The 13,700-nt window shown below is 31.8% G+C and overlaps 1 protein-coding gene and 1 long non-coding RNA gene across 6 annotated transcripts in view; one reads left to right on the top strand and one right to left on the bottom strand.

The window, feature by feature from the left end:
- LOC126733819 (uncharacterized) overlaps positions 1-13,700 on the bottom strand; it is a 308,547-nt gene that overhangs the window by 288,745 nt on the left and 6,102 nt on the right. The gene's annotated exons all lie outside the window — the stretch shown is intronic.
- Positions 1-13,700, top strand: part of LOC126733808 (centrosome-associated protein 350-like) — a 176,318-nt gene that overhangs the window by 55,749 nt on the left and 106,869 nt on the right. For all 5 annotated transcript variants that reach the window (XM_050437217.1, XM_050437218.1, XM_050437216.1 and 2 more), the window contains 2 exons: positions 163-371; positions 13,434-13,635. In XM_050437217.1, the coding sequence (XP_050293174.1) occupies positions 163-371; positions 13,434-13,635 (411 nt within the window). The remainder of the gene's footprint in view (positions 1-162; positions 372-13,433; positions 13,636-13,700) is intronic.

The following is a 13,700-nucleotide window of genomic DNA, read 5'->3' on the forward strand; positions in this document are numbered from 1 at the left end:
ATTCGATCTATATTATGATATTAGTCCTATGGAACTTTTCGTCTAACACTAATAAATCACAAAACAGTTTTACCACTAACCAAAATTCTTTATTTCATTCTCCACACTAGTTTTAATCTTGTGGTGCAGTTTTTTATTCACATTCTACTTTTCTCTTTTTAGCGAGTTCAAAGTCTTTAAATGTCCCAAAAGCCTCTACTGAAGAGATATCTCAGACCGATAAATCCAAACCTACGAACAAGGCAAAGAACTCGAAGATGTCATTAATAATACACCGAAAAGATAAAGGGGATGATTTTAATAGTAATGATAATAAAGAAGTATTATTCAGAAATATAACCCTTCGATCCGGAGATGATAGAAATAGTTTGGTAAGATTTTTTTATTAGGTCAGTTCCTAAATATAAAAGATATTATTGTATTAATATCTGGAAAAACCATGTGTTTATAATAAAACGACTCGAGTAATATTAGGAGAGCTAGTGAACCCTCCGACTAACGGTCTTCCTGTAAGGCTAGAAATTTGTGGAGTGATGAGTCATAGTACACCAAGGCCAACAACAATGACCTGGCAGGCATCAGCTCTGCACGCCATTAGCCCTTTTATTTGTTAAAATGTAAAATAAATAAGATAAAAAAACTTACTTCTGTAACTTTCAAAATTTAATACAATTTAGTTTGTTTATTGATAATTATGGAAAAAAATTGACAGGCGATTTTAGTAAGCAAAAGTATCTACCAGGTGAATTGAAAGGTGCATAGTTTAGGGGGTGAAATAAACTTTCTCCTGTAAAGTTGAAATTTTAGTACGTGTTTGAGTAAGTCTTTCCAAATAAATGTGTACAATGACAGGCGGTTCTGAACAGCATAAGACCTTGACAGGCGAGGGGAAAGATGCTGAGAGCGTGCGAGCAAGAGGCGTAACGTGAATACATATAGTGTGAATGTCATTAAATAAAATTAAAAATTATAGATGCAATATTTTTTATTAATTGTTTTGTAATCTACATTATTTTTTACATTAATTATCATCATCATCTGACACTTCTTCACTACTACTTCTTCCATCATAATCCGACTCTTCGATATAGTTTTCCTCCTCTGAAAAGGAAAAAAAATATTTTAATTAATTAATAATGTTATTAAGAATTGAATATCGCGCTCAATTACGTAAGACTGTATATTGAATCTTATTAAATCAAATACATAAAATGAAGGCTGGTGAGTTATTGAATTTTAGGAAATACTGTTTGGCTTTTCTTATTGAAGGATGTGAGCAAATTTTAAAAAGATTTAGTTTTAAAGATCAGCCTCAAAAAATAATAAAACAATTAAATTTGCTTGATCCTAAATCAGTGGTTGATAAAAAATATAACTCTATTGCTCCATTGGGAATGCTGTTTCCTAATTTAGTCAAACAAGACACGATAAATGACTTAGATCGAGAGTGGCGTGAGCTACAAAATGGAGAATTGCATACACTTGAGAATGAAAGTTTGGTAGATTTTTGGATAGCAGTTAGCAAATTTAAAGGCGGAGATAATAATCCCATATTTCCCAATTTATGGAATTTTGTGTTCAGTCTACTTTGTTTGCCGCATTCTAGCGCTATAGTAGAACGGATTTTTGCGGAAATTAATTTAAATAAATCAAAAATACGTAATCACCTATCAACAAAAACATTAACGGGCATAATGCATTCTAAAAATTTAATAAAAAATACTTCTTGTTTTAAATTTGTAATTCCGAAAGAAATGGTCGCAATGCTAAATGACCAAATTTATAACGATTAAAGAAATAAAAAATTAAACAATTTTGTATAATTAAATATTAATTAATTAATTTTTTTTCAAGTATATATTTTTTTTGCTGAGAAGACATTTTATTTTTAATTGAAAAACACATTTAAGTATTAGCTTAAGTATTGGTTTATTAGTTTTTAAGCTGTATTATATGTATTAGCAGTTTTTATTCTTACATCTGTATTTTAAAATAAGTATATACCTAATTAAAGGATTAGTAAAAAACAATTATTTTAATTTGTCAATATATAGCCAATTTCATATCTAGGGAAAATCTAGGGAATTTTTTCAGATTCTTCTAGGGAAATAAAAATATTGGACCTGGCAACATAGGTTTATACATCCGCATATACGCGGAAACTGCGCGTGTCCATGGAACTGCCATTTTGCACGCGCCAATTTTGAATTTAATTTAGTATTATGCAAGCTGTGTTTATCATTTTTAAGAAAGCTGCAAGCCCAATTAAAAAATAACCCAAGAATATTCCCGGTATAATTCTTAGTCTAGCGTTAATATTTTAAGTCCCAAACATGAGTAGAATTGATTTCTTGGAAATGTTTCATTCATATATGATGAAAAAGATTCCTAATACTAAGCTTTACCCATAACTTTTTAATTCATGTCACTATCTTTAATAACAAAAAAGTTGTTCAAATTTGAAAAAATGACTGAAAACGTAAAAATAGTAAAATAAAATATTTTTTTTGGAAACTACTGATGCAATGGAACCAATTGCATTGGATTTGATATTGAATGACTCCCCATATGTTCAGTTTGTGGATTAGTCATGATATCTGTGAATTACAGGAAATGCTGAAAGAGCTTAAAATTGCTTGTCAAAAAATAAGGCTAACTATGAACCTAAGTAAAACAAAAATCATGATTGCCCACGTAAACTGTTATATGTCATTACAATCCTTTTTAATTCAAAAACCATTAATCTTAGACGAAAAATACTCATCACCATATTTGTTGGAAATGTTCCACTCTACAATTAATCTTCCTATAAAAAATGTCATAAAACCCCTAGAAAACGAGATATTTTAAAAAATCTCAAAAATTGTTAATGCTGATCAGAAGGAGCCTCTACCATACTTGTTGCCAAAATTCCAATTACCTAAGTTAACTTACAATTAAAAAAAAAAAACAATCAAATCTATTTATTTCTAAAACTCCTCGGCTGAAAATTAATTATTAATTAAAAGTCACATCACATGCTTTATTGAAATTAAAATATTTAAATAGTAGCTATTAAATGCGTAATAATTTTTTGTTGAACTATTTTTATTGAATGAAATTATAAAACAAAAATATAAATTAATCTTATCTTATTATAAACACTCATAAAAAATATATCGAAACTTTTTGACCTGATTCGTTTTCTTATACACGTTTGTTCGTCTCCTCCTAAATCTATGACGATCTCCTTGGGGGGCATATCGATCATCATCGTTTTTTGCATAATTTCGTTTAACAAATTAATACTTAGAACCTGCTTCTTCATTCCCATTACAGAGAATGTAATGTACCCACCCACGAGCCTGATAAATAAATAACAGGCAATAATAATTTATTCATGTAATTATTTATTGGAAATACTACTGGGATTGTATAATTTATTGGTTTTTCACTGCATATTAAATATGTAGGATTTCTTACTTTTTAGGAATGATGAATCAAATATAAGTATATGGGAAAATCCTTTTTTAGTTCAAAAACGACTTAATTTCAATGACTTTTTATCTAGGTTGCCATTACTATAAATAAAATCTATATTATATATTAAAACGGTAATTTTTTTAATCGTGGACGTTTGGAGAAATAAATTCGATTATACAGGGTGATTCAAAATTGAGTGCAAAGATTTCAAGGGCGTATTTACCAGCCAAAAATAAGAACTTTTTTCATATAAACGTATGTTCTAACTTGCTTCGTTTTTAAGATACATATTGTAAAATTTTTTTGTTATGAAAATCTGCTTTTGTATGTATCTGTCAACCACCATTGTATATACCTGACTCACTTTATTTTTTTCTAATACTAATTTGCACTAACACTGTTAAGAAATGTTTAATTCATCCCTTTTAAATTAAAAAATAAAAACAGATCATCTCACCTTATGATAAACACTTTTAAAATAAACATCGCTACTGTCTGATCTTATTAAAATTCTACATGAATCGATAGCATGATGATCCTCATCAGGCAAAGGTTTATTATCGATAGTAACTTTCACTTCTTTTAAATTTGCCATTTTTAATAATAATATAATTTGACATGAATTGCACGGTTATAAAAAACGAAGTTTTGTTATTCGCGAACCGTTCGTTTCTGCCGATACGATCGTCCGTTAATAAACAAACCAAATCTGCTCATTATATCGGTTGGGAATTCATGCAGATTTTACACCGGTTTTGTGGATGTGTTTAACATTTCGAATCTCTTCGGGGAAATCCCAGAATATTAATTGCAGGACGGTACTAAGGGTAGAAATATTGAGAGATTTTCAAAGAAAGATTGTTATTGTAATTGGATGCAATAAATAAATAAAATTGTGTCTATTTCCAACTTACTTAAAATTAATAACAATAATCAAACGCTAATTTCCATCAGATGAAAATATTTATGGGAGTACTACCCACTTATTGTAAGTTGCAAGTCTATATTGGTTTTAACAGTCCACATTTTGTATTTTCATTACCTTTAGGTTTTTAATTCCATGTAAGGAGTTAGTCCTACTAATTAACTGAACTAAGTTCACAATTAATTCAAATCCATACACGATTTCACAATATAAATAAATAAATAAAAAGGCCATTTTATAATCGGCGAAGGGCAGCATGCTGTTAACTTAACCGAGTACACATAAATATTACAATAATATTATTACTATCACAAAAACACATAATTATTAAGTAGTTACTAATAGAAAATGTTAAAATATACAGAAGACAAAAAAAATTAACTATAACTTACAAAGAAAAATACAAATTTTACAGTTTAACGACTACTTGACATCATAATACTATATATATGCATGACCGATTTAACAATACAAATACTTATTAAAAAAATTAAATAGAACAATAGAAACAAAATTTAAAAAAAAAAAAAAAACAATCCCAAAAAAAGTTGAAATAAAATCATCCAGTTGACTGTTTAATTCTAAGTTATTACTTTATATTATTGCTATTTTTCTCGATATTTATTGTTGGCTTTCAATCAATATCTTTTTTAGGTTGTTTTTAAAGGATTGGAAAGACTTATCAGTACAGTGACTAATAATATATTTATTTATTAGCTTTGAAGCACAGAAAGAAAATGATCTTTGAAAAATCGCAGTGCTATGTCGGGGGATATCAAATTTTAAAACCGTGCGTGTTGTTCGATTATGTCTGGTAGTTCCTGTTTTAAGTTTATTTCGTAAGTAGGAGGGACTATTGTTTTTTAAAAGTTTGAATAGGAAACTGCAGTAATGAAGTTTTTCTCTATTTTGCACATTAAGCCACTTCAATTCTTTTAGGTTGCAAGTTACATGATCCCTTCCTCTCAACCCGTAAACAAAGCGAATGCAAGAGTTCTGTATTTTTTGCAGTTTGTACCTACTAGAAGCATCAAGACATGGTCCATAAACAAAATTAGAGTAATTACAATGTGATAAAATTAGAGCTTCACAATGCTGCCTTTTTAGTGTAATACTTAATAGATCCTTACTTTTATACAAATTTCTCAGGGACATATATGCTCTTTGAACTACTTTAGATACTTGTGTTTTAAACCTCAAATTTGTATCAAAAGTTACACCTAAGTTTTTGTGTTCTTTTAAATTCAGAATTTTTTCACTATCTATCACAAGATCACAGTTCATACGAGACCATGATGCCAAGGGGCCAATGTAAATTACAGCCGATTTTTTTGGGTTTAATTTTAAACCATTTTTTTTTGAATAATGGTGAATTGTATCTAAGCACTGACCCAATGATTGCATAGATTCATCAACGTTATTCTTAGTAAACTGTTTATAAATTTGTGTATCATCACAGTATTGAGCCATACGACAGTCGCGAATTTTATTTTTTAGGTCATTTATATAAAGTATAAACAGCAAAGGGCCCAGAGTGGATCCCTGGGGAACACCTCTTTTTAAATCGGCTGGCTCAGAGAACGAGTCTTCCACTCTTGTTATCTGGGATCTATTTGTAAGATAATTACTGCAAAAACGCACAGCTTTCGGTAAGAATCCGTAATAGGAGAGCTTCGCTAAAAGTAAGTTATGATGTAGAGTATCGAATGCCTTGCTGAAATCTAACAGAACCAAAGCTGTCGTCTCACCCTTATCCCAAGCATCAATAATATCATCCAAGACTCCAAGAAGGGCTGAAGCAGTATTAAAGCCACGGCGAAACCCCCGATTGCGTTTCCGAGAGCAAATTATTTTTCACGATATATTCAATCATCTGGTTGTATATGAGTTTCTCAAAGATCTTGGACAATACAGAAAGTAGGCTTATTGGTCGTAAGTCAGAAAAGCCATCCGGGTTAGAGACCTTAGGTAGCGGCAACACTATTGCCTTTTTCCACAAAGAGGGAAATTTACCTATCTCGATGCAAGTATTAAAAATATGAGTTAGCACCGGAATGACACGAGGACAGCACATCTTAACCACTTCTAATGATATTTTATCAATGCCACTGGCATTTGATTTTATTTGCGAAATAGCTTCATATACTCCTCCAGTATCCACCAGCTCCAGATCGAACCTTTGATCCGTGGCTCTTCTACCCAGGTATTCTCGAATGGTCTCCGCTGAAACTGGCGTGGACACCTGACGTACCGACTCAACAAAAACTGGTTAATTGCTTCCGGATCTTTTAGGCTATCTATCTGGTAGATTTGATGTAGAAGTGCCTTTTGTCTTACTATAGATATTAAGATTGGCCAAACCGTTCCAGAGGGCTTTTTTATTCTTGTCTCTATGCAGAAAATTTATATATCCCCTTTTTTCGTTTCTGACTGCGGTTGTAAACATGTTACGCACATTTTTATAGGATTCCCAATCGCCAGGATGTTTGTTTTTTTTATATTTTGAAAGTAGAGAATTTCTGTATTTTTTCATTTCCTTTAGAGTATCTGTAAACCAAGGTGCTTTCGGCTTTGTTACCCTAACCGTGGTGAAAGGTGCATGCTTATTAAAAAGTTGTGTAAGAATATGTGACACCTTATCCCAATTTGCGGCGTTAAGATCAAGATCAAAAGCTGCCCTGTCGAAGCTCTTAAAATTTCTAAACGTAACAAACTTTGGGAAAATCTTTGGAGCATTAATTGCAAGAGTGCAATAAATAAGTTGATGGTCAGAGTGCTCATGCATATCTCTATGTTCAACATTACCTATTAGTAGATTTTCATTTGACAGAATTATGACATCAATTAAGCTAGCTTTTTCCCTTGAAAACCTAGTGGGATTCATTACTACTTGCTTAAAATTAAATGAGTCCAAGAGAAAATCAAATTGCTCATTAACAGATTTATATTCTAGAAGGTTAATGTTGAGATCACCCATTATTATTGTTTCATCTACCATGGGAAGAATGTTTGAAATCGAGGTGTCTAAATGCTCTAACGCCCTAAGGACATTAAACTGAGGCGGACGATAAAAAACCTCAAATCCTAATTTAAGTTTGTTTATTTGTAAAATAAACCATTGTTGCTCAAAAATTTCTACTTGTTCCACCAATTCCACCTTATGGACCCTTAAACTTGACCTCACGTAAACGCCAACTCCCCCACCTCTAGTTTTCCTGTCCAGTCGCAAAAAGTTATATCCTACTATTTCGATCTCTTTATCTAAAATATTTTCTGAAAGCCAACTTTCCGTTACTCCTAGTATATCTAGGTTTAGAGTAGAAAGGATTAACTTTACTTCAACAACACTAGGTAGCAAGGAACGTATATTAACGTGGCCTACCTTTAAATTGTTAAAACTGTTTTTAGCCATTTAAAAATAAAAAATACACAAACCAAAACACTAAAGAAATAAGCAATTTAAAAAACAAATAAAATAAAAATATAAAAGGAATCCAAAAGTACAATAAATAAAATAATTAGCTAAAAAGTTCCTCTAACATAGCCTAATTTTTTATATGGATTGGCTTATCATTTTTATTCTTCCTTACCAAAGTTCTGCCATCACGATGCCATACATATCGATACCCCAGGCCTTTGAGCTGCTTTGCTTTCTTAAAAAGTCTGTAGTTTTCTTTGGTCATCTCCTCATTGATAAAAATGGGTGTATTCTTATTGCCAAGACTTACGGTACTTAGAGTAAGTTTTCCTTTTCTTCCTCTGGATTTTAAGATGCTATGTTTGTTCTCCTTATTTTTTAGGGAGATAATAGTCTTTAATCCTGCTTTGGTATCAATATTTTCAAATACTTCAACTTCTGATTCCGGAACCTCCAAAAAGTCAAAAAGACTGGGTACTCTTTTTGTCCCCTGTATTTTTCTTATCCTCATCGTCATTTATTAGGCCTGCAATGCAGATATTTCTATCTAGCTTCCTAGTTTCCTCGACGTTACGCACAGTTTTAAGTTTTTCAATTTCTTCCCTCAAAACTTGGTTGTCTTTGGAGAGATTGTTCACCATATCTGCTAAAGGTGTAACTGCCAATAACTGTGTGTTACCTGAAATGTAATCTTGAGTTTCAGTTGACTGTGCTTCGGCAGTATCAGCATTAGTAGGGTCTTGTAAAAGTATGTCGTATACAGACGCAGGAACCGTATCTCCCTCAAACCAATTGAAATCGTAGTGACCATCGATTAAGTTCCAACCATTATTTTCAGGGGTAAGAAACGTTGGTTCCTTTAAATGACTATTCCGCCAGATATTTGAAATATATGCAGCTCTTAATAATTGTTGTTGCAGTTCGCGTTACCACGGAGGTAGATTTGATAAATTTTTCATACAATTCAGAAACATTTATCCATTTTTTGAAATTGTTGGTGCCATATTTCATGTAGATTTTTAAATGATTATTGCGGAGATGGTCCATGTTGCCGAGCATAAGTATTAAAATGTCTGTGTCGCACGTTTTTATTAACACGTAATACATCTTCATCCATTTGGCATATATGGTATATTATTTTTGTATCGGCTTCCTCATGATGTTGGCATGATAAATTTTCGTTGACATTGAAGATAACAGAGTTATTGTGGACACTATAAGTATGGCAATCTTTGTAATTTAAATTTATTAAGGTATTCCCGATGAATGTTGTCATTTCAATAGAGCTCCAGTGTGTAATTAAAAAATCTACAAAAGCTTGAATTGTATAATGCGAAGTTCTTTAATGAAATCATCAGGTCTAACTTATTCTGGACCGCAGTAATTAAATAATTTTTATTCCGTACTTCATGGTGACTAATAGGTCTTACTCACACTATGTGCATTCACGTTACGCCTCTTACTCGCACGCTCTCAGCATTTTTCCCCTTGCCTGTCAAGGTCTTATGCTGTTCAGAACCGCCTGTCATTGTACACATTTATTTGAAAAGACTTAATCAAACACATAGGTACTTAAATTTCAACTTTACAGGAGAAAGTTTATTTTACCCCCTAAACTATGCACCTTTCAATTCACCTGGTAGATACTTTTGCTTACTAAAATTGTTTCTTGTATTGCGTAGCGAATGGATAACTCCAAATAACACTACAGTGAAGATTTTGAGTATTTCACATTTAATTGTAAAATCGTACAATTTTATTGTTATCGTATTAACAGCGAAAGAAAAAGAAAAAAAAGGAAAAATTTATGCCGCAATGACTGCTGGTGTTCGTTCTTCGTTTTCGTCTGTCTGGCCGCTGCAGTGTTGCCAGGTGAAATAAAATGAAATCATGAAAAATGTAACCAAAAATCATGAGTTTTGGAAAAAAAATCATGAGATGGCGTTTTAAGCCTTATTTAAAAAAAAAACATACATTATTTTTATTAAAATATTTTTTTGATGAAATAAAGATACAAGTACCAAAATATCTACTTTTTTATTAACAAATTTAAATAAAAATATAAAATTATATGTTAAAGTAAACAAACGTACATAATCTTAAAGTAAATAACTGAAAAACAAAAATCCGAAATATCCGTTATTTTATTCTGACTCATCGGAATCATAAATTTGTTTATTTAATTTTTTAAGCAAATCTTTTCCTATTGGAAAATTTGAACAAATACGGTTTTCTCTGCCCACTAAACTTTTGGTGTGCAGTATAGCAGCTATCATAGGAGTTTTCAACCGATTTCTCTGTTTTGTTTTGTTTAAATTTATCTGACTAAACAGCCTCTCTACGTTAGCACTGGAATGCGGCAAAGTTAATAAATTAAACACAAAATTACTTAAATTGGGAAACCGGGATTCTGTATTTTCCACATATTTAATCTTAGCAATTTTACCCCAAAAATCGCAAATACCTTTCCAGGTAAAATTAATTTCATAATATCTAAGTAACAACCATTCATTGTCAATAACTTGCATATCAGCAGGAATTAAATTTTGAAACAACATAGAAACATTACTTATAGACCTGATTTTTCTTGACTTTAACTACCTCAGGATCTAGAAATTCTAATTTCTGAAACACAGAGTTTTTAAGTGGAAATCTTGACAATATTTGCTCCACACTCTCAATATAAAAGTCTAGACATCTTAATTTTACCATGTCGAGTCGGTTTTTCTCCAGATCGGCAGAGTTTATGTGGGTAGAAAAGTACATGTCATTTAAATTTAAAAAAAAGTCTAGGGTCTTTAAAATCTATATTTTTAATGTTGGCATTTAGATATTCGTCCTTAATATAATAATCTAAAATTGTTTTAACTGTTCTAGCAACCTCTTTATAAATAACGTGAATTTTGGGCGATTCGCTTTGCATTAATTTGTTTAAGCTATTAAAAATAGGTAGTTCATGCGATAAAAATGATAGGTATAATTTATTTTCGGGCGTGTTTAGAAGCAAAGCCAATAAAGTTTGACTTATATGGAACACCATTTTCGGTAAGGAAGTTGATTAAAATTTCATAAAGTGCAGCCCCTGTGGTCTCTACTACTGGGATTAACGCCAAAAAGTTGTCTTCAATGTCAAAATTAATGCACATTCTTACAACTAAACATAAATGTTTGGTGCACGAGTTATCAGTAGACTCATCTATGATAATGCTAAATTTATTATCCCTCATTAGGCCAAGTAGCCAAGATTCTTGAGACAAGCCTGTAACTTTTTGTAAAACTCTTGACATCTTTGTTCGTTTACATTTCATTTGTTTGACAATATCTGAATCAGTGCCTACAGCATTGAGATAATCGATGAAATGCTCCATCAAATTCATAGGGAGATTATGTTCGGCTAGAAACCCCGCAGTTCTTATAATTCCTTCTTTCGCTTTTTCTTCAATGCTTATTTTTTTAGAACTTTCTGCAAACATTTGACTTATTTTTACTTGACTTTGCTTGCCCATTGATGCTCTCTGCAAAGCTTTAACATGCTTTTCAGTCTCAGAATGTTTTACTAGTTGGGTTTTCCCTGCAGATACCTTAACATCACATTTACAGTAATCGCACCTTAAATTAAAAAAAAAAAACGTTTACCTCCATTAAAATAAAAGTTTTGTTCGCCTTAAATTATATATATCCGCATTAAAGCAAATTTTAATTAGTTACGATTCAGTAACTCATATTATCATTTAATTCTCGATTTAACATTATTATAAGTGAATTTAGATTTTGTACTCAATAAATCCAAATTGCACTTATTTTTACAGAAAGTACCTTAACTTAAAATATCATAAATACCTACCAGGCAAAGCCTGTCCCCTTTCTGCTGTTCTCGATCCATTGCAAACCCGGTATATTTTTCCATTCCTTTTTAAAATTTTGCTTATAAACCTTTCTTTTCTTGCTAGGTCCTGGAAGAGATATACTCTTGGATAAACTACTACTAGAACTACTAGAATCACTGTCACTCATATTTTTTAATTATTTTCAACTCACAAATAATGCTTTACAATACCAAATACACGAGCAAATGCATAAAACTTCGTGAAAAATATAGCCCGTAGAAATATCCGAGAATCTCGGGGAATCCCCATACTCGTCAGTATTTCCCGTTTATATAGGGCTGTGCGGATATTATTTAAGGCTTTATGATATTTATATGTGTACATTTAGTTGTAGTTTTAGGTTATTTTTATTTTATTTTTATTTTTACGACTAATATTCTGAGTTACGATTTTAAATCTTTGTTTTTTTTTTTAAATCATGAGATTTTTAGACAAAATCATGATATCATGAGATGTAAGTCAAAATCATGAGATCTCATGATAAATCATGAGACCTGGCAACACTGGGCCGCTGGCCCCACCTCCATCGATCCGCTTCGGTCTCCCTCTCGAACGACCCGAATGACTATAAAAGGCAATGCGCGAAACGGCGTCCGCTGATTAGTCGCCCGTGACAAACCGGCGACGAGTTTGTTTTAATGGGGTGCACTTATTTTGCTCAAACGAGTTAGTGGAATAAGAACTAATATTAAAAAATGCACAAACAAAAATCGCCTGTCAATTTTTTTCCATAATTATCAATAAACAAACTAAATTGTATTAAATTTTGAAGCTTACAGAAGTAAGTTTTTTTATCTTAATTATTTTACATTTTAAAAAATAAAAGGGCTAATGGCGTGCAGAGCTGATGCGTGCCAGGTCATTGTTGTTGGCCTTGGTGTACTATGACTCATCACTCCACAAATTTCTAGCCTTACAGGAAGACCGTTAGTCGGAGGGTTCACTAGTTCTTGGACTATAATTCCTTGTCGTTATTTATTATATTACCGATATTTACAGGACGTAGAATAAAATTAAAATTAACCGATATACTGTATACATCTTATGCAAGATGACTATTACCTTCTACTATGATACAAAAGCAGCATACGTTAAAAGACGAATATGCCCAGCCAATGAGAGCATTCCGGCACCACAGAAGCGTGGCTTACGTACCGCCAAAATTCAAAATACGAATTTTTCAATGCATGTAGTTGAACAGCGAGATTTGGCATCTCTTACCTATATATTTGCTAATACAGGAATTTGTTTTGTTAGGCATTTATATTTTAGATGGAAAAAGAAATGCCATATGCATATAAAAGATGCTCAATAAAGAAATATTTGTAGCTGTTATAAATTAGTAAATTAATGATTTTTTTGATCTTTACAGCGTGATCATTTGAGCACTAATTACTTGTCGCAAAATCGATATAATAATAATTATCGGTGATAATTAAATCATTCAGGAAGCAAAGCAAATAAAATCTTTAATCTAGGTTAGGGAAAATCAATCTACGTAAACAAAGGGATCAATCGGTTTTCGGTCCCACCTTCGATTCTCATTGGCTGGGCATATTCGTCTTTTAAGGTATGCTCACAAAAGCGCACACACACAAATTTTATTATTTCTCCTTTCCAAGAATCCATGTGTCTCTGGCTATTGGGAGTTTTTGTAAGGAGCGTTTTAAATTAATATAATCCTAACACCATGCATCAAATTATTTAGATTTAGTCTAAATGTAATCATTAACTTTTGTAGAAAGATCCTCAAGAAATTCATCTTAAATTTGAAGCGGAGATTCATCTCATCACCGATTTTAAAGAAAGCATCAGGCGTTTGTCGCAGATAGAGGAAACCTTCGAGTCTCTGCGGCACAATCGTGGTACAAAGTTGCCGGTAGAGGAGAATGTTCAATACGAAAAAGGGACCCAGACGTCGGTACCTAATACCCCTACTACAAGTATGCCTTTCTATGCTCTTATTTATTCTTTTCATAAATGAAATTTCATAATTTCATCAATGGTC

This window comes from Anthonomus grandis, chromosome 3 (genome assembly GCF_022605725.1).
Source record: "Anthonomus grandis grandis chromosome 3, icAntGran1.3, whole genome shotgun sequence".
NCBI lineage: Eukaryota > Metazoa > Arthropoda > Insecta > Coleoptera > Curculionidae > Anthonomus > Anthonomus grandis.